The sequence below is a fragment of the Drosophila sechellia genome, chromosome X (assembly GCF_004382195.2).
Source record: "Drosophila sechellia strain sech25 chromosome X, ASM438219v1, whole genome shotgun sequence".
Taxonomy (NCBI): domain Eukaryota; kingdom Metazoa; phylum Arthropoda; class Insecta; order Diptera; family Drosophilidae; genus Drosophila; species Drosophila sechellia.
Genome location: NC_045954.1, coordinates 12,874,313 through 12,896,717, shown reverse-complemented (window position 1 = coordinate 12,896,717; position 22,405 = coordinate 12,874,313). Strand labels below are relative to the sequence as shown.

Below are 22,405 nucleotides of genomic sequence, written 5' to 3'. Positions count from 1 at the left end.
GTCACACCGAAATAATGACTGGCATGTATTAGCGGAACAGCGACCGGTCACACTGGCCCACACATCACAATTTTAATTTAAATTGCAATTGGTCGTGTTGCTGCGCTGACGCCTTCCAGCGTATAAAAGAAAATCAAATTTTTGCCCCCGGCTAGCTAATAGTTGTTGACATCACTCGTTATTTGCCGTTCATTGTTGACGCCCCCGTGCAAAGGCAGCAACAACAACAGCGATTCCCAAATATTGCAGCACCAGCAACAACAACAACAATTGGAGAACGAAAGAAGACCAACAAGTGCGCGCACGCACACACACACACGACAGGCGCACACGGATACACTCACACAGTGAAGCTATTGCGCTTTTAGCACCAATTGAAAGTGAATTGCAAGTGAAAATAGACGCAAAGTGGAACGATTTCAGCAAATTGTTGCACACGAAAATAACAAAACAGCTGTGCGCCTTAATTTTTTGTTGTTGTGTTTTATTGTTGTTGTTGTCTGCGCCGCGTGTGGCAGCAGCCGGAGTGGAAGAGAGAGAGCGTTAGCCGCTGCAATAACTGCATTTGAGTGCGAGTGAAAAGGAGCAGGAGAGCGACATCATCATGACCGACCTCAACGAGCTAATGGGATCCCCTTTTGTGCGTGTGAAGGTAAGCAAGCAGTGCATGCGATGCGGGAGACGAGATGCCGCTGTTACAGTGCAGTGGCCAGCAAGCAGTGCACTGCACTAACCCCCTCCCCTCCCATCCTCTTATCCAACAAACAATTGCAGCCATAAAAAAAGCAGTGGGCGACTAGGAACACTCATGACATGAAAAAAGAAACAGATAAAAATTCTGAATAAATATGGTTCGGGAGCAGTAAAAGCAGTCGCATGCGAATGAAAGAGTCTCATTTAATTTTGGGGCAAGCATGGTAAATAGATAACATATAGTACAGCTGCGGTCAAAATATTAACAATAGGCGGTGCAACTCGCTGGGTGGCACAAATGAACACAAGAAACAGATAACGAATTTTACGGAAGCGGTCAAAAAAATTTAACTGGGCGTATGGAATATTTGAATTGGTTTTTTGGGGAAAGAAGCCATGAAAAGAAGATAAAAACTTTTTTAGAGCCGGGTAAAATAAATGCTTATTTTACATTCAAAGTAGATTTAGCTACATATATCTCGGCATATATAAATTACAATAAGTAAATTAATGCCATCGTTATATGTATAAGTAAAAAATACAAATAAATGACATTGTATGTTCAGCTGGACTAAATCAACTGGGGTGGGCGTAAGAAAACTGCTTGAGCAAAATTTACAGCTTACGGGAAAACCTTATTAACAAATTACGTGGTTTCACTAAAAACATTTTCCAATTGTGCAGTTTTCTGTCGAAGAATAAATATTGTAATTTCTCAAAAAAAAAAATAATCCGGTTTTTTACAATAACAAATAAGTCCAAATAAGTAATGAGATGCCTCGTTGAGTTTGTTTTTTAAATCCCATTTGTAATCATCAAACTTTTGACAAATTGTAGTTTTTTCAAATTTCCGTATTAAAATACTCCGTTTTTTTCCCACAACTTTAAAAATAATTGTCTGAATATGGAATGCCATACCTCGTTGAGCTCGTAATTAAATTTCCAATCAAACGGTGTCCAAAAAAAAAGAATTCTATTTTTTTGCAATTTTTTGCAAATTTTGATGATACCCCTTACAAAAAATGCGAAAATTTGGATAAAAATTTATTTTACAAAATCCGTTCAAAGGTGACAGGAATGGTTAGTATTGGTAACAGGGAGTATAAAATGGTAATTATTTTTGCTGTGTGGCCATTTTTAGTCGAGTTATACCCAAAAAACCGTTCTTAAATATTTCATTTTTTGGAAAAATGGTTTCCCAGATTTTTTGTTAAATAAAATAATCGGTATTTTGATCAAAACATTAAAAATATTTATCCAAATATGGAATGTCATACCTCGTTGAGTTTGTTTTTTAAATCCCAATCGATTTGCATTCAAGTTTGGGAAGTTTAGGATTTTTCAATTTTTCGCAAATTTTGATGATGGTACCCCTTACAAAAAATCCGAAAATTGAGCCAAAAATTAATTTCCCTAAATCCTTCAAAAAATGATATGGATCGTTAGCCTTGGTAATTTGCTGCTCAAAACAGTTATTCTTTCATCTTTATAGCAAGTTTTAGCGAAGTTATGACGAAAATTCCGTTTGTAAATATCAAGTTTTTGGCAAGAACCGCTTTTCCGAATTTCGGTGATAAAATAATCCGTTTTTTTTGCCACAACTTTAAAAATAATTGCCTGAATATAGAATGTCATACCTCGTTGAGCTCCTAACTTATTTTTTAAGCGAACTGTGTCCAAAAATAAGAGTTCTGTTTCTTGCCATTTTTTGCAAATTTTGATGATGAATAAAATGAGACTATTGGCCCAAATATTAATTTAACAAAGTCTGTTAAAAAATGATAGGAATAGTTAGCCTTGCTAATTAACTGCTCAAAACAGTTTATTTTGTATAAATTGAACCATTTTTAGCCAAGTTATCTTGAAAAGTGGTATGATACCTATTGCGGTTACCGCGACTGTACGACTCTCACTTGTTGGGCCTCCATGGGTTAATGGCCAGTCGCTGGGTGATTAGCACCCCAAGTAGTTAACCGCAAATGACAACCGATACGATGCTAGTGACTGCAATTGGCAACTTCGCCGCTAGATTCGTGGGGCTTCACTTGGCACTAAACCGCTTATGATTATGCTTATGTGTTAACCAGATAACCATATATGACCATATAACCATATGTAGCTTGTAGTTTGTAGTTCTCCCATTGCATTTTCTCATTTTCCCTTTTGCATCCACATATATCTTACAGCTTGTGGCCTTTGTGCACTTCTTCTTCATCTCGAATGCCATGCTAGGAAGTTGGGGCCACGGGGCGTATGAGTTCTACAACTTTCTATTCCTGATCGCCATGTTCTGGTCGATGCACAGCAAGGACTCCATCGAAGCGATCCAAACGGTGAGTGCGATCGATTGATAAGTGCCAGATTTGATTTTCCCAATTGAGGAGAATCTTCGTTTAATTCGTTTAATTGGCTCGCCATACCCTGCAAATGAGGGTATCGCAACTTGGACAAGCAATCTTTAAATGGTTTCAATTAAAATTGGCTTACAAAGTCTTCTTTAAGAATGCCTACAAAAAGTGATATAATTCATAGCATAGTTTATATAGTTTATTTAAGTAGTTGTTCACATACAGTGCTATTGCATTTGTAGTCACGACTTGCGTTACGTATAATGAAATAGCTTTACGTTCATCGCTTTCTGTGAGTCATTAAAGTATTGTTGATAGGCTTGTTATACAGATAAGTGTGTTTATAGTGCAGTGTGTACTGCGTTCATCCAATTAATTCAATATGGACGAATAGCATTTCCCTTCGGAGTCCAGTGCTGACTGAGGTTTTAATCAACTGCTAGACGACTCACAGCGATATCACCACGGAATTTGTTAAATCGTTCAAAACCGGTTGTTCAAAAAAAAAGCGCCAATAGGCAATTAGCATACACATGCGAAATATAAATAACAAATGTTCTCACTAAAATAGTTCGACGAACATCAGGTGCCAGCGAGGAGATCAAGATTAAAACAATGAAAACAATGATTGATTGGGATGATGATGATGCACTCACTGAATTATGAGAACTACTTTTATTTTGGAAAGAATAGCACAATTCTAGCAACTCACAAAGTTAAGAATGAGATATAAGCATATATATTTAAATCTTGAAAAAGCGCTTCTGCTGACGATAAGATAGCACGTTTGGGTTATCCAAGTAGCAATGGCTTTGTTCTTTCCCAAAATGATTTACAATTGGAACTTCGTCATATATGCATGGCAGAAAATATATATCTCTTGAAGGGAAAACTCTGGTTCTGCTTTCGACGAATGCCAAAAGTTGTGGCGCTATTATGGCCAATCAATTTGCTCGCTTATGGACTAACTGAGCCATAACTGGTTCCCCGCGGCCCCGATCTTTAATCTCTAATGTTCTGCTCCACCCCCGAGGGAGTCCAACCCGTCAAGTGGCATGGCCAAAATAATAAAAGCAAAACGGAACCAAATCCGAGTCTGAACGCGTGGAGGTATGCTAATGAAAGTGGACTAAAGTCGAATGTACACAGCAAAAAATTTGTATAATAAATAGATGTGGGTTCATGTGGGTTCATGTGGGTTATGCAATTAAAGTATAGACTTTGTATGGTTACAAAATATTTTAGGCTATATATTTGAAATCAAGTTTCATATATCATATATCTAAAGATCTATAATGCATTGTATACAAAAATTTCCACATTGAAGTCCTGTTTGGTTGGCAAATTGCGTGTGAAGTTGGGGCTATGCGTGTATTAATAGATGAGTTAGCCGTAAGTAAAGAGGGCGAATGGCTCAACTTTGACCTTAGACCGACCAAAAAGTGGCCACGTCCAGCGAGAAATGCCTTCTACTCCCATATATGTACAACCCATCCACTTCTGCTAGCCGAAGGAAGTTACCACCTTTACTCCTTGAAGGACTTGCTACACGCGATTCCCATTTTGGGCCACACGCCCCTCAGCCGTACTATATAAATCGGGCATTACGATGCCCATTTAACGAGGATTCCTAACCGGCGGCGCTTGTTTTGTTTGCTTCCTCGAAAGCCATTAGCAACGCCTCTGAGTCAACCCAGTTGAGCTCAACTCGATGTCAAATCCTTAGCCAGCCAGTGGGTATGCCATGCGTTTTCTCCCGCACTCTGGCCAAACTGTAAAAGAAAAATCAATGAACATAATTTATTTAATTTTGAATATGTAAATTGTAGTCCGCAACAACTTGGAGCTGAGTTCCCTGAAGAATCGTGCTGCGCAGTGCATGGTCATAGTGGGTGAAGGATTTTCCCGGGCCTGGTTGCTTGAATTGTAGCATATGTTGACCAATTTAGTTGGCCAACGTATTATTAGCAGAATTAGGACACGTGTGTCGTTGGACACGTGCATCCGAAGCATATGTAAAATATTTAAACCCAATAGTGCCAGCTTTTAACCATTTTCTTGAAATGCCTAAAAGGCTGCTTTCTTTTTCTTAAGATAAACCATACCAAACTGAGCATACTAAACACGTTAGCGATTCAATCGTAGTTATAGCAATGCCGGATCCTTTATCCCACCATATCACTCCCCCCATACTCATGATTTCTCATTTCGTATCTCTTTGCAGGCGCTCGTCATCAACGCTTCTAGCATTTTTTTTGATATAGTCAGCATTTCTCTTCATTTCGGCATTATGAGTAAGTCATCCAGCCGGCCCTATCGATACACTGAACACCATGCTCGATGCTTAACGATGAGATACTAATAACTTATTCATTTCAGATGGCTGGGCCATTGCGTTCAGCATCATCAACCTGATACTGCGACCGGTGAGCGTGGCCCTGCTCTACAAGGAGTTCAACACGAGGGGCGGCACACTGCCGACGGGATCGGTCTTCCCAACTAGCCAGCAGCGCAGCTACCAGGACATCGATCGGCCCACACAGCCCACACCGACCAACTCGCAGCCCGGTCCGAATGTGGCCAGCATCTTCTAGGCTCTCCAAGACAACCCTTCCAAGTACCTAGACACACCACTACGATAATAGACAGCGGATTCCGCAGGGGATTCTGCGATGGAACAGCAAAGACAACCCATATGTAGAAAGACTTGACTAGTCAGTGTCGCTGCCGAAAGTAATCAGAAAATGTCCGTGAATGCGAATCGAAATTTTATACATACATATACATAAAGTGTGTTGTTTTTTTTTTTTTTTGAGCGTTGTTTTGTTAGTGCAATATTGTGAGAGAGACAACGATTAAGGTTAAGCATTGTAGTTAAATACGGCATCGGAATTACATAAAGAAACGTGTATGTGCGTGTTTTCCTTGTCCCATATACACAAACCTTTTTTTTTACGTTGTTAACGAATAAAGTCGGCTAATCAAAACATTAAAGATACACATATATATATATATATTTATATTCGTATTTGTATAACAAAGATTGCAATTCTACTTTATATAGATAACGTTAACGCTAACTGTAAACCCAACAGAATATTCGAAAAATAAAAAGCGGGCGTCATCGTTTGTAAAACAATAAATAGAGCGACTCCCATCTCTCGCGTCCCCACCTCCTGTACAATGAACTGAGCCCCCAAAAAAAACCCCCGATTTGCGGCTCCCCTGCTTCAGAATCCCTCCTTGGCCGCCCGGAACTTGTAGTGATTGCTCCGCCCGTCCAGACACGGCACCTGCACCAGGTTGAAGTAGATGGAGCCCATCAGCTGCGAGGCCGAGGTGTTGGTCATCTTCAGGCAGGAGAACAGCATGTCGTCGCAGATGCAGTGGGATCTACGCAGAGCGGAAATGAATTAGTCTGTTATGTGCTGCAACCATTTGTCCACTCACTTTGTGTACAGCGAATCGTTCATCAGTTCGTATTTGTTCTGATAGGCTCGGATCTTGATGGGGCAGAGATCGTGTTGGCGACAGCATCGATCCATGGCCATTTCGCTGCCCAGATCGCTGTACGTCTCTGCGATGTCGCCGGTGCCACACCACTTTGTGCCTGTGTGTAAGGAGTTGTAATGCAAACAATTGGATCATCTGGAGCAAACGTGACCACCTCACCTGGTATAATGCCACTCAGCAGGGAGAAGGGGCTGCGCGGAAAGATATTGGTGGCCAGCTTGAGGGCCACACCATCATTGGCTCCACCTGTTGCGGCTGAATCGCTGCCCCCGCTGCTGCGTTCACCGGCCTCCAGCTTGGATTTGTGACGCGAGGCGTAGCTCAGCTTATCCACGTGCTCGCACTGATCCATTAGCTTCAGCATCTCGTCGAATTTGATTTCCAGTGGGCGATTGTAGTGCGACAGGCCCTCCAGCAGCATCTTGCCCTCCTTATCGTTGCTGAGTTTTGGGTTAAATTGATCAGACAAGTTAGTGAGCCCTTCTATGCGATTCTCATACCCCCTAGCTAAGAGTCAGCCACTGTCTCAAGAGCATATAGCATTTTTGGCATAAAATAGTTGCACGTTTAAATATTTGTTATTTAACAGCCGTGCATATTGATTTTCTATAAACGTGATTAGTCGTGTGCCTGTTTAAATATTCAGGGCATATGCAATGGATTTTCTGATCAGCTGTTCACGTAAACCAGACAAAAACTACTTCCGCAAAACCTTGACTTCATCCATATAAACAATCACTCAATATTTTGTTCCGCAATATTAATTTTTCGCTAAATATAATTACTTATTTGTCTTACTTTATATTCAGTAGTGAGTATACTTACTAGATTTCGATCAGTTCGCAGCCGAGTAGCAATTTCTGGGGTCCCAGCTCCGTTACGGCTATGGTCAGATCGTGATAGTATATCATGATGAGGGAGTCGTTGCTCACCCGCTTTCCGCTGACAAAAAAGAGAGTGCACAGAAAGAAAATTATGATTTGTGCAAAAATATTTCCATTGTTTTGAGTAATTTCTACATTTATCTGATGTAAAAATATTTAATCGGTGAAATTGTTAATATCCCTTCGATTGGCACGACAAAGTGTTCCATCTAATTATAAGTAAATAAATTATTTTCCATCTGTGTGATGTGTGTGGCTAGATGATTTGAGTGATAGCTTGCTCCGTGCGGCGGGTATGGGCACATGGCCAGGCGGCCGTGACGTCCATGGCAATGGACTCCGTGGACGACGGAAAGCTTTAAGTGATTCGTCGCCTGACTGCTAATCAAAGACGGATGGAATGGATAGCCACTCTCATTCAGATCTTCGTCTGGCAAACGCTGCAATGCTAGCTGGTCTATCTTGAGTTATAGAGCCTTTCTCTGCGCTTCTCATAGTTGTAAGCTAAACAGACGTACAAATTCCCTAAATTTCCATGTAAATGTATGTTATTAATGGCAATATTTAAATGCGCTTCTCATATTAGATAAACAGAGGTTAGCTTTGAAAATTCCCTATATTTCCATACACGTGTATGTTATTGATGACAATAGTTTGGCTATATTTTCGGCTTGGTTGGACTACCACTCACTCACCTATACGTCTTCATTTGACGCGCGCTGCGCTGCTCGATGATTTGCTGGGTGAAGGACTGGAACGAAGGAAATCCCTGCAGTCCTTGCGGCAGACTGAAGGACAACGTGGGCTTGGCCACCGCCTCCGAGGTCAAATAGCCCAGGAGGCCGCAGAAGATCAGCGAGGCCAGCAGCTGGAGGCGCCGTCGCAGCCAGAGGTTATAGGGCATCTTGGTGTGGCGTGGTTTCTTCGATCTGGAGGAGCTGCCACTAAGGCACCGCCGGCTGGACTGAGCCGCTACCCAAAAACACCGGCGCCGTATCCAACCAACTGTTTCCCAGGGCGAAAGAGAGGGAATTCATTGTTGTTAGTCTTTAATTTATAAGCCGAAGAAGTTCGCGCTGGTCTATTAGTCCGCACTACCAATACCAATTAGCCAAGGATAGGGTTTAAGGGTCAAGAGTGTGCTGTCTGGGGCTGCGTGTCAAAGGATGAAGGCGTCGCCAAACGTTTTTGAATAATTCAAGCCCTCTTTCACCGCCGAGAAAAAGTACATAGCACATGTGTAATATCTTCCATCCGATTATTGTACATAGACAATTAGCGATTCGTGTTATGACTTATTAATTTGAACTTAATTTTCTTACGCGAACGCAGTCTAATATTTATGCTACGGGTCTAAAAGCATTTTCAACGACAATCGAAATCAATGTGACAAAAACAGCACTATTTCGGCAGTTGTTTTTGAGAAAAAAGATGAAAACAAACAGTGGGGAAAGTAAGCTTGTTGTTGAATTACAATTTTTGTGAACGCCCTTCTATGCGCTTCTCATACTTACAAGCTAAACCGTGAGGTACTCATATAAATTTCACATTTTTCTAAGCCTAACTCTTATTAGTTTTAGTATGATGTAATTATTATAGATTTCATTTTCATCGCATATGTCATTGTAGTGGATGCCTGTTATGTGTTATTTTGCCTGTTATATGTATTTTTCTTGTGTAAAACTGAAGAGGCCCGTTGTAGGCCTGTTGGCCAAGTTCCCAGCATAGCGGGCGGAACTGCTGTGGCAGGTGCCAAAACCTGCGACTCAGCTGACCTCGTTCCCAGCCCCCGGGAAAATATAAAAGCGAGAGGATCGGGCAATCCAACCCATAACAATGGCGAGTGACGACACGCGCCTCTCCACTTTATACTTCGCCCAGTTAAATTTAAGTCATGTATTGCATCAGGCCAAGACCTAGCCAAGAACTGGCCACGCCCAGCCATTAACTGGCAGCCAACAGGGCGTATACGTGCAACACACATTACGTATACGCAGCGTTGACGGCCCAGACAATGGTATATCATTGTGACTGGACAGATTGACAAACTTTTTGCCAATTACTCGCAAGTGGGCAGGTGAACATGCCCATTCAAAATTCACTTGCATTTAGCTGTGTATTGAACTGAATTAAAGTGGGCTTTTTATAGATAGGGAACCCAAAAAAAACTGCGCACTGCTGCATTGGCATTGTTGATTGGTTGATAAAGGGGGCAGTGAATTAAAATTTGACATTTAATTCATCGATATTTTAAAATTAAAATATTAGGCCATTGGTTTGGCCTTGAAAATGGAGTTTATAGACTGCAATTGCTAATCGCGAATCTATTGAAAACCTTTTGCAATCTGGACGCCAACTGACATCATGGCTTTTGCCCGAAGGTCAGCGGCTAGTTGTCCCTTGACCTTAGCGTGGCCCGACGTCTTGGCCACTTAAAAACGAGACGTTGAACTAGCGAAGGCTTCTTCCCCCGTTTTCCCCCACATTTGGCTCCCATGACTTGCAAATGGCCTGAACACACGCATCGCAAACCTGCTAATAAAGCTGCCAAATGTCCCCTATAACACCTTTTTCCCTGACCCCTCCCTCCCCATTCATCATGTTCACACATGAACACGAATATATTTAAAGACTTACAATTTTGGGCTCCGTTCATATCTTATGTAAATGAATCGAGAGCGATAAATTATATTTAGGATTTTGTTATCTAAGGCGACATGGGTGCATTGCTCAAAAACATGTGCACACCACATGAGTCAGTCACTTGAGATCGTTCCCCGCCTCCTAAAATAGTCCCTTAGTGGGAGACCACAGATAAGGTCCTCGCCGCTCAAGATAGGCAGATGTGCCCGAGCGTGGGACCTCGATAAGGCAGGGACTATTTACTTAGGCCTCTGCGTAGGCCATTTACTTTAAGATGCGATTCTCATGTCACCTATTTAAACCGAAGATATTTCCAAATAAAAGCAGTTTCTTACAAAAACTCAACGAGTAAAGTCTTCTTATTTGGGATTTTACATTTGGTCAATCGAGCCTTTAATCGACTCTGCAGTTTCCCCCTACCAAAGGTAAGGAACTCAGAGAAAGGCCAGCTCCTTTAAGCATCTTACAGCTAAAGGTAGCAAAAATAAGTGACTCTTGTTTCCCCCTACCAAAGGTAAGGAACAGAGTATAAATATAAAAAGCAAAAAGATACAAAAGAATCTTTTATGTTTTAAAACAAGCACCTTATAGTCTATAGCTAAAGGTTGCTTTGTGTACCATTATAAATTGTGGTAAGGCGTGCTTGAGGCCATACATCAGCAATTGTGAAATTAAAAAGTGCATAACAAAAGTGCCTTATAAATGCTCTAATAGCATTAAATCAGCTCATAAATAGAGTGCAGTGTATATGCCATAAGAGCATAAATTAAATAAAAAGTGCCTGAAAACAGTGCCTTATAAATGCTCTAATAGCATTAAATCAGCTCATAAATAGAGTGCAGTGTATATGCCAAAAGAGCATAAATGCCGAAATAAATGGCTAAAAAACAAAAAATCTGACTGGACTACAAAAATAATAAAACGTGCCAAATAAAAAAAAATCATCTTTAAACATCAAAGGAGCCTCTACCAGCAGCAGAAGCAGCAACAACAGCAGCAGCAGAAGCAGCAACAGCAGTAGCAACAGCAGCAACAACAGCAGCAACAGCAGCAGCAACAACAACGACATCAGCTAAGTCAAAACAAGAATTTTCTGTTTATCCAAACACACATATATATATAAATACATATAAAATACATATACACGTACTATATATATTAAGAAATTACAAAAAATTTTCAAAATGATGTCAGAAAAGACTATTCAATTCCTTAAGAAGCAGTCCGAAATTATTTTGGAAATTAGAAAGTTGGAAGTAAAACCAACATTAACAGATGTAGAAATTCTAAAATTAAATGAGCTTCAAAAATGTTTCATTGCTAATCATAGCAATTTGTTAAAGATCGGCGTTGTCGATCATGAATATTTTAACGCGAAGCAGTATGATTTAATAATGATGGTGTTAGAAAAAATTAAAAATAAAAATGAAAAAATTAAGGGCGAGTCGGTAGAAAACACTTTCCCTAAATCAAACACTGTCCCTAAATCAAACCCTCCCCCTACATTAAACCTTGAAATGTGTGGTCACCCTGAAAAAGAGGGTATAGCACAAAACAACGCTTTAAAAGTAGAGCAGGCATTTCGAAATAATGTTGGCCAATTTCGAGTATATCTAGAAGATACGTCTAAACTAATAGACAGTAGTCCAGATTTCCTTAAAATAAGGAAAAATAAAATTGAATTTTTATGGCATAAAATAAATAACCTGATTGAACAGGTGAATAGTCATTTTGAGAGCTCGCTATTCGAAGAAGAAATTAGCGAACTTGAATTTGACAAACAAAATATTCTTACAGCCATTAATAGTCGACTCAGTGGCACAATAAATAAAGCTGAAATGTCGACGGTTGTTAAGGCGGAGGAGTTACCAACCCTGCCTAAAATACAGATTCCCACTTTCTTTGGTGATTCCAAAGAATGGGATCTTTTTAATGAACTCTTTACAGAGCTCATACATGTGAGAGAGGATCTCAGTCCTTCTCTCAAATTTAATTATCTAAAGTCAGCATTAAAAGGAGAAGCCAGAAATGTGGTTACTCATTTACTGCTCGGCTCTGGAGAAAATTATGAAGCCACTTGGGAGTTTTTGACCAAGCGATATGAGAATAAAAGAAACATATTCTCAGATCATATGAATAGGCTTATGGATATGCCAAATTTAAATTTAGAATCCAATAAGCAAATAAAGACATTTATTGACACGATTAACGAGTCAATTTATATTATAAAATTAAAGGCACAATTACCAGAAGATGTGGATGCAATTTTCGCTCACATAATTCTTCGGAAATTCAATAAAGAATCACTCAATTTATATGAAAGCCATGTTAAAAAGACAAAAGAAATACAGGCACTTTCTGATGTCATGGACTTTTTAGAGCAAAGGCTCAATTCTATATCATCATTCTCACAGGAAGTAAAACCTGTAAAGAAAATGATTAATAATAACAAGAATAAAAATTATAGTGACAATTGTGCATATTGCAAACTACCAGGGCATTATTTAATTCAATGCCATAAATTTAAAATAATGAATCCAGCAGAACGGTCTGACTGGGTAAGAAAAAATGGGATTTGCCAAAGATGTCTGAGGCATCCGTTTGGTAAAAAATGTATAAGCGAGCAGCTTTGTTCGACTTGTCGTAAACCTCACCACACGTTACTTCACTTTGCAGGTCATAATCCAGAAAAAGTGAATACGTGTAGAACAACAGGTCAAGCCTTGTTGGCCACGGCCTTGATTCAAGTAAAGTCGAGGTATGGAGGCTTTGAACAATTAAGAGCATTGATTGATAGTGGCTCTCAAAGCACAATTATTTCAGAAGAGTCTGCACAGATTCTAAAATTGAAAAAATTTCGGTCTCATACTGAAATAAGTGGAGTATCTTCCACAGGAACGTGCATCTCCAAGCACAAAGCGGTTATTTCGATAAGAAATTCTCCGAAAAATTTAGAAATTGAAGCAATTATTCTCCCAAAACTTATGAAGGCACTTCCAGTCAACACGATTAATGTTGATCAGAAAAAATGGAAGAACTTTAAATTAGCCGACCCCGATTTTAATAAACCGGGTCGCATTGATCTAATCATTGGAGCAGACGTATATACTCACATTCTGCAAAATGGAGTTATAAAAATAGACGGTCTCCTTGGGCAAAAAACTGATTTCGGGTGGATAGTTTCTGGATGTAAAAAATCCAAAGGAAAAGAAACCATTGTAGCCACAACAATAGAAATAAAAGAGTTAGATCGCTACTGGGAAGTGGAAGAAGAAGAAAAAGATGATATCGAGTCTGAAATCTGTGAAAATAAATTTATCAAAACGACAAAAAAAGATTCAGATGGGCGATACATTGTGTCAATTCCATTCAAGGAGGATGTCACCTTAGGAGATTCAAAGAAACAAGCGATAGCTCGTTACATGAATCTGGAGAAAAAACTAAAAAGAAATGAAAAACTTAAGGTTGACTACACTAAATTCATGAATGAATACATGGATTTAGGACACATGATTGAAGTGAGTGATGAAGGCAAATATTTTTTACCGCACCAGGCAGTGATTAGAGATTCAAGCCTTACGACCAAATTGAGAGTAGTTTTTGATGCTTCAGCAAAAACTACGAATAACAAAAGTTTGAACGACATAATGTGGGTTGGGCCACGAGTTCAAAAAGATATTTTTGACATTATTATTAAATGGAGAAAATGGGAATTTGTTGTTTCGGCAGACATTGAAAAGATGTACCGACAAATTAAAATAGATAATGATGATCAAAAATATCAATATATTTTATGGAGAAATTCTCCAAAAGAAAAAATTAAAACATATAAATTAACCACAGTCACTTACGGAACTGCATCTGCACCATATTTGGCTACCAGGGTTCTGGTAGATATTGCAGATAAATGTAAAAACCAAGTTATTAGTGCAATAATTAGGAATGATTTCTATATGGATGACCTAATGACTGGAGCTGATTCGGTAGAAGAAGCTAATAAATTAATAACATTAATTCTCCATGAATTGCAGAAAGTTGGATTCAACTTAAGGAAATGGATTTCCAACAATTCCAAAATATTAACCACTGTGGAGGACACAGGGGACAATAAGGTTCTCAATATTATCGAAAATGAATGTGTTAAAACTTTAGGACTAAAATGGGAACCTCAAAATGATTTATTTAAGTTCAGCGTAAATTGTAATGATGAATCAAAAAATATAAATAAGCGCGTTGTGTTATCAACGCTAGCAAAAATATTTGATCCGTTAGGATGGTTGGCACCAGTCACGGTTTCAGGAAAACTTTTTATTCAAAAACTTTGGATAAATAAAAGTGAATGGGATCAGGAATTATCCATAGAAGATAAAAATTATTGGGAAAAATATAAAGAAAATTTATTATTGTTAGAGAATATTCGAATCCCAAGGTGGATTAATTCAAACAGTTCTTCAGTCATTCAGATTCACGGATTTGCGGACGCCTCCGAAAAAGCATATGCTGCAGTAGTCTATGCTAAAGTAGGACCTCATGTTAATATAATAGCTAGCAAAAGTAGAGTCAACCCTATAAAAAATAGGAAGACAATTCCCAAACTCGAGCTGTGTGCAGCTCACCTGCTTAGTGAATTAATCCAAAGACTAAAAGGATCAATTGACAATATAATGGAGATCTATGCTTGGAGTGATTCCACGATTACCTTAGCATGGATTAACAGTGGTCAAAGTAAGATCAAATTTATAAGAAGAAGAACGGATGACATTCGGAAATTAAAAAATACTGAATGGAATCATGTTAAGTCAGAGGATAATCCAGCAGATTTAGCATCCAGGGGAGTGGATTCTAACCAGTTGATCAACTGTGATTTTTGGTGGAAAGGTCCGAAATGGCTAGCAGACCCAAAAGAACTTTGGCCTCGGCAGCAGTCTGTAGAAGAACCTGTCTTAATAAATACGGTATTAAATGACAAAATAGATGATCCTATTTACGAATTAATAGAAAGGTATTCCAGTATAGAAAAACTTATACGTATAATAGCATACATAAATAGATTCGTGCAGATGAAAACAAGAAATAAAGCCTATTCATCAATTATTTCAGTAAAGGAGATAAGAATAGCGGAAACAGTTGTTATTAAGAAACAACAAGAATACCAGTTTAGGCAAGAGATAAGGTGCCTTAAAATCAAAAAGGAAATCAAGACAAATAATAAAATATTGTCATTGAATCCATTTTTGGACAAGGATGGGGTTCTAAGAGTTGGAGGAAGATTGCAAAATTCCAATGCAGAATTTAATGTTAAACATCCAATCATTTTAGAAAAATGCCACCTAACAAGCTTATTAATAAAAAATGCTCATAAGGAAACATTGCATGGAGGGATAAACCTAATGCGAAACTATATCCAAAGAAAGTATTGGATTTTCGGGTTGAAAAATTCGTTGAAAAAGTATTTAAGAGAATGTGTAACGTGTGCAAGGTATAAACAAAATACAGCTCAGCAAATAATGGGTAACTTGCCAAAATATAGAGTGACGATGACATTCCCGTTTCTTAATACTGGAATAGATTACGCAGGTCCTTATTATGTTAAATGTTCAAAAAATCGTGGCCAAAAAACATTTAAAGGATACGTTGCTGTATTCGTTTGCATGGCCACCAAAGCCATACACTTAGAAATGGTAAGCGATCTAACTTCAGACGCATTTTTAGCAGCACTCAGAAGATTTATTGCTAGACGGGGAAAATGTTCCAATATCTATTCAGACAACGGAACAAATTTTGTAGGAGCTGCAAGAAAATTAGATCAAGAGTTATTTAATGCAATACAAGAAAATATAACGATTGCAGCGCAGCTTGAAAAGGACAGGATTGATTGGCATTTTATTCCCCCGGCAGGACCTCACTTCGGAGGTATTTGGGAAGCTGGAGTTAAGTCAATGAAATACCATTTAAAGCGTATAATCGGCGACACTATTTTGACTTACGAAGAAATGTCAACTCTTTTATGTCAAATAGAAGCATGCTTAAATTCAAGGCCATTATACACTATAGTTAGTGAGAAGGACCAACAAGAAGTTTTAACACCAGGTCATTTTTTAATTGGAAGACCACCTTTAGAAATAGTCGAACCAATGGAAGATGAAAAAATCGGAAATTTGGATAGGTGGAGACTTATCCAAAAAATGAAGAAAGATTTCTGGGTTAAGTGGAAAAGTGAATATTTGCATACGCTCCAGCAAAGGAATAAATGGAAAAAGGAAATTCCTAATATAGAAGAAGGGCAAATAGTTTTATTAAAGGATGAGAATTGTCATCCTGCAAGATGGCCTTTAGGAAAGGTGGAAAAGGTGCATAAGGGGAATGATGACAAGGTCCGAGTGGCTAAAGTAAAGATGCAGGAAGGATATATCACTAGACCCATTACTAAAATTTGTCCCTTGGAAGGAATAAAGTCTGTTGACAAAAATGAGGCTGACCAAGAGCCAAAAAGACGAACTAGAGCGACATCGGGAATGTCCAAGATCGGAACTTGAAGAAAACAATAAATTGTTTATGATGCAGTCTAGATCTAGAAGCAAGCGTGCTCCTTTCGAATTTATGGGTTCCTTGTATCATATTTTATTTGGTATAATGGATGAAGATGATAGAGAGCAATTAGAAGAAAATATGAAGAATTTGTTAGATAACCAGAACAACCTTGATAAACTAATTCAAAAACAAACATCTGTGGTTGATTCAACTTCTAATCTATTAAAGAGAACAACAGAAGATGTTAACTCCAATTTTAGAAGTATGCAAATAAGAATTGAGAACATGACAGAAGTTCTTAAAGAAAATTATTATGTTTATAAGGAATCAATAAAAATTCTTTATGATTACGAAACAGCTACACTCATTGATTGAAGAAGGCGAAAAAATTCAAGCAGGCATTATAAGCCTGTTGATTGATATTAATCACGGTAGGCTAAATACAAATATTCTCAGGTAAGGTTCCTGCGAATTCAAAAGTCCGTCTGCAATGTACTGGCTCTCAAATTGAATTGTTTGATTTGCCTCAGCAAGGAGTTTTAAGCATTGCGCCATATTGTACGGCAAGAACCGACGATAAAATTCTAGTTGCCCACCATAACATTCAGTCCGAAAGTGAAGAATTATTATCAACACCTTATATAGGAGAAGTTAGTGAAGTGCCGAAGATTATTTGGGATCCGCTGAAACTATCAATATTAAATCATACTGAGGAATTTGAACGATTGAATAATGAAATTAAATTTATGAAAGAGAACCATCAAAAATTGAAAGATTTACATTTCCATCATATTTCCGGACATGCTGGTTTAATTATTGCTTTAATACTAATGATAGTATTAATAATATATTTCATACGGAAATGTGCTGTGCAACAAAGAATGCAAGCAATAACCCTTGCAGGTCCGTTGCCAGTACTATAAATATCAATAGTAAATAAACAATAAAATAATATAACAAATAAAAATATACAGTCCACTATATCGTTATTTAATAGAAAATGTACTTCTACATAGAAAAAGCAAAATGTTTAAAATAAGTTAATTGAGTACAAATTGTTGAATTAAAAATAATATAAACCATAATTGTAATCCAATAAAATTAAAAGCCAGAAAAACTAGGCCCATTGAAATCTTAGTTGCAAAATAAATGAACATATATCAAATAAATACAGTCCACTACTGTTATAAATGCAACTAATATACTAATGTACATCTCAGCTTTGCTGGCCCTTTGGCAGAATGTTCACACATGAACACGAATATATTTAAAGACTTACAATTTTGGGCTCCGTTCATATCTTATGTAAATGAATCGAGAGCGATAAATTATATTTAGGATTTTGTTATCTAAGGCGACATGGGTGCATTGCTCAAAAACATGTGCACACCACATGAGTCAGTCACTTGAGATCGTTCCCCGCCTCCTAAAATAGTCCCTTAGTGGGAGACCACAGATAAGGTCCTCGCCGCTCAAGATAGGCAGATGTGCCCGAGCGTGGGACCTCGATAAGGCAGGGACTATTTACTTAGGCCTCTGCGTAGGCCATTTACTTTAAGATGCGATTCTCATGTCACCTATTTAAACCGAAGATATTTCCAAATAAAAGCAGTTTCTTACAAAAACTCAACGAGTAAAGTCTTCTTATTTGGGATTTTACAATCATTTATTGTTATTACTATTATTGTTTTCTTTTCTTTTTTGTTTTTTATTGTAATATTTTCCTTCTGTCATCGCGTAAACATACTTTTTGTTTGGAAACCACGAAAGTTTACGCAAGTTTTTGGCCAAGAGCGGCCCTGTAGGTGAGCAAAGTGAAAGTGATTCCATTGGGGAACGACTTGGCCGCCGATTTCGTGCGATTTCAATGGCCACCATATGCATACAGCCAATAAATAAGATGACGATGCCGGCCAAAGAAACAAAAAAACAACCAAATAACTGGCGTGTGTGGCAATGGACCTTGCGTGAAACTACGACTCCACCCACTCCACAAAACCACCGCCCAAAAAAACGCGGCTTAAAGACACCGAAAAAAATTACACAACCATCTTATTGATGGCAAAATGAAGATGAAACTTGGAACTCTTTTTGCACACAAGAGTGATGTTTAAGATACAAACTAGAATGGAAATTATAAGCTCACAATTACTCAAAGCCTCTAGAAAATATTTACGTGTCAGTCGAATAATACCAGTATATATACATATATATTTTTGTATGCACATGTGTGTCAAGTGGAGCAGTTGACGACTGATCACCGGTTAGTTCAATGCTAAACGAAACTGCAAATAGCCAAGACAAAAATGTGGTCGAAACGATTCTGCAGCGGAAAAATCGTAGGTCCAAAGTGGTCAAAAGGTAATTGTGAAACTTTGAAGTTCCGGAATTACGCGAATGTCAATGGGTTTTTTATTCAAAATTGGCTTAATCTACACGTCAGTTTCTATTAATTTGCATACATCTTTTAGCTTGGCTTTAATTGCTTCTAGCCAGAATTGAGAGCAGACTTAGGGGTCTGCTGAGGTCAGATTTCAAATGGCTTTTGGCAATTAAAACCAAGAACACTTTTTAGAGCCATAAAAATCGCACAAAAACAAAAGTGCAAGTAATTTTCAAATTAGATTAGAGATATTTTGTGCGGGGCAAACTTCGAATTGGGCAACCATTTCATGTGCTGACTAAAAATATTTCGAAGAGTGCTAATTATACCATTTTAAAAAGCTCTTGAGCCCCAGTTTCTATTTCAATAAAGTCGTTTCGTAGTCACACAAAAAGAGACCATGAATCACACTACTTCCAAACGAGTTAGTATATGTTTTAAGGCAATATTACTTTGGGTTCGATTTGATTGCTTAAAAAACTAGCTAGTTCTTTAAGCACATCTCTTTTTTTTGGTAATTAAAGCCTAGTCAACCCAATTAAAAGTGTCAACTCATTGGGCGCTCATTCCCAAGAAATGGAAACCTAGTTCCTCGGCGGAAATGAAAAGAAATCAAATCAAATCGAATCGAAGTGAAATAATGATGAGCGATGAAATTGCTCTCGAAATTTCTAACAGTTTTCATCGCTGATAGCGGCTAATGGCACCCGAGATGCTGACAACGATAATGGCAATGATGATCATCATCATAATGAAAGCGCTGGGCTTCAGTTTAATTTCTTCTTATTTTTATTTTTATTTTTCTATTTCTTAATTTTTTTTTTAAGCCCGATTCGTGATGGAGCTGTGCACCCAGTCTATAGATCAGGCCTGGAGATCATCTCTAATCTCTGGCATTTTTTAAGTGCCTCACGACGCAGACTTCCGGCCAAAATGGGTTTGCGAGAGCCCAAACGAAACTTGGCCAACTTGAACTTGGTTGGCGAGAGTTGTGGTCGAGTTCAAAAGTGGCAAAAAGAGCAAAGGCATAAAATGCGGCATCAGCTGCTCCGGGGCCTTGGCATAGGTCAGTGAAGCGTATTGTGGCCCAAACCAAACGAAAACCAAAACCAAACCCCCTGCCAGCTTTTCTCTTATTTTTCAAACACCCTGACAGAGGGTCCACCATTGCAGGCAATTTAAATATTTAAAGTGTTCTATTTTTTAAATAATTTGTTGATTTATGTGTTACAAGAAATTGAAGTTCAAACAATTGAACAAAAGTTCTAAACATTGTATGCATAAGATTAGTAGCTCATTTTTCGGCTGGTTTATATATAGTTTATTCCCTAATTCATAGAGTATTTCTAGCTTCGACTTGCCAATCTAGCTGGCTGCGTTTATCGTTATTTTTCTCGTATTTTACCCGCGGCCGAGGGAGTGCAGTAAAAGTGGCCCCATGGCTGCAGATGAGCCACAAAAACAGAAAAAAAGAGTAGAAAAAAAGACACATAAAACACGAGCACAGCACCAGCGGCTAAATACAGAAAATAAAAAGAAGCAACAGGTTTCCAGCTGGCGTTCGGATCTTCGGATCCGCGGATCTGCCTTAACTTTCACATTGGGCACCTAATTGTGCGCCTTAATCTCGGTTAATTTGCTCCAGTTTTGATCCGCGCTTGCGGCGCACAGAAAGCCAGCTGTGAATGAGAAGTGTGCTCATGGCATGGCCACGTTTACCCACCCAAAAATCCCTGGGTTATGCAATTGGGAAGGGGTGGGGGGGAGGACTTGCGACGTAAGTATCCGACGACCAAGTCGCACTTCACAGCTGCCCGCTAATCCCAACGGCGGATGGTCATAATGGGCATTCTCATCCAGCCATTTCCATTCCCACTCCCATTCCGTAAGCACCAGAGCACAGATCCCCAGACCCAATCCATTGTGTGCACGGCCAGAAAATAGTCATATTGTTTACGACAGCATACCTGGCGTATACGTAACGAAGTTTATGATCCGTATCATGGTCAAAGCCACAATCATCTGCATTTTGCGCGCATTTTGTGATAGAAACCTAAGCTAATTTTATATATCTGCTACCATAAAAGTTTTAAATCTTTGCAGAAGCTGTGACCTCTGAAAGCGAATTTTAAGTATACATTTCAATAAGAGGGTTTTTAAGCTAGTTAGAGCTTTTTCTACAGTTTTCTTCAATATTCTGATCACATAACGTAGTGAAATCGATTGAAATTCATGCAGTGTATGATTTAGCCCATTTTGAGATACCCCCCTTTAATTTATCGATCAACTGCGACCAGAAAAGGCAGCAACTACAACCCTCTCTCTCTGCACTGCCACAGATCCGCACATCCGCAAATCCGCGGATCTTCAATGAGTGTGCACTTTTGAACTTGCGCGCCATTTTTGTGGGAAACTTTAAGCACAAATGCAACCTTAACAACAATTTTTGGCGTATTGAACTTGCAATAGCAAAATATTTTATCAAAAAAACTTAAAGGTATAAAAAAATCGATATAAGAGACTTGCATTACTATAACTATTATTATATTTGTGGGTGGTTGTTGCCACTCCAGACACAGACAGCACTTTTACACGTTTGCACTCAGAACAGTTTTCATTTGGTCAGTTTCACTTTTGCACACTCACAGTTAAAAACAAAAATCAATTGAAGGCCTATTTCTTGCCACCGATTTTGGATGAGGCGCATGCGCAACCGCAGTGGCTAAAAGGTAAAAAGGTAGAACAACCGGCTGGGCAATCGCAGTGCAAACCGCTCGCTGCCGCGCAAAGTTAGCAACTAACTGATCGATCGGGCCGGGCCCAAAGCCAACCGCCAAGCAGCCAAGCGGCCAAGAGAGCCGAGAAAACTACACACAACGAAAAAACGCCGCAGCCAGCAAACAAAAATGAAAAAAAAAAAGCCAGCGAGCGTCGGCGGCGGCGAGACAGAAATGTGTCAAAAGCAAAAGCTGCGCCGTCGCGGCAACAAAATCACAACAGCGCTGTGCGCACAGGTGGAAATTGAGCACCTGTTGATACCCTAGAAAAATACAAGTTAAGTTCATAGTGGAAAAATTCATGTATTTTATGCATTTAAGCTGATTTAAGCTGGCTATAACTTGCATATTTGGTAAAACAATTAATTACAACAATTACTTGGAATTCTTAACATGAATGGAAATATCCAAAGCTTTTGTGTTTAAAATGTGAACAAAAATAGTCACTGTTGCATAAAAAAAAAAATAAATAAATAAACACTATACGGCTTACGCTTATATTTAAGCTTGCTTATTTATTAATTAAGACACGTAGTTTTTTCTCAAATGTTTTGCGATCAATCTTATTAGTTACAATGAACATATGGTATATTTCTGAGTCTTTGGGACTTTTTCACAAAGTCTTTGATTATT

The 22,405-nt window shown here is 38.6% G+C and overlaps 3 protein-coding genes across 3 annotated transcripts; 2 read left to right on the top strand and 1 right to left on the bottom strand.

The window, feature by feature from the left end:
• The first annotated feature begins 53 nt into the window (after positions 1 to 53).
• LOC6618628 (type-1 angiotensin II receptor-associated protein) lies at positions 54 to 6,184 on the top strand. The gene is made up of 4 exons (XM_002042851.2): positions 54 to 652; positions 2,880 to 3,026; positions 5,266 to 5,335; positions 5,421 to 6,184. Exons 1-4 carry the CDS (start codon positions 605 to 607, stop codon positions 5,633 to 5,635), a joined length of 480 nt encoding a protein of 159 aa, XP_002042887.1. The 5' UTR covers positions 54 to 604; the 3' UTR covers positions 5,636 to 6,184.
• Positions 6,038 to 21,782, bottom strand: LOC6618627. The gene is made up of 6 exons (XM_002042850.2): positions 21,642 to 21,782; positions 8,134 to 8,443; positions 7,380 to 7,496; positions 6,714 to 6,994; positions 6,492 to 6,651; positions 6,038 to 6,434 (listed from the first exon to the last, which is right to left on the bottom strand). Exons 1-6 carry the CDS (start codon positions 21,700 to 21,702, stop codon positions 6,272 to 6,274), a joined length of 1,092 nt encoding a protein of 363 aa, XP_002042886.1. The 5' UTR covers positions 21,703 to 21,782; the 3' UTR covers positions 6,038 to 6,271.
• LOC116802332 lies at positions 11,196 to 17,579 on the top strand. The gene is made up of 2 exons (XM_032726611.1): positions 11,196 to 16,135; positions 17,264 to 17,579. Exons 1-2 carry the CDS (start codon positions 11,266 to 11,268, stop codon positions 17,533 to 17,535), a joined length of 5,142 nt encoding a protein of 1,713 aa, XP_032582502.1. The 5' UTR covers positions 11,196 to 11,265; the 3' UTR covers positions 17,536 to 17,579.
• Positions 21,783 to 22,405: the final 623 nt, after the last annotated feature.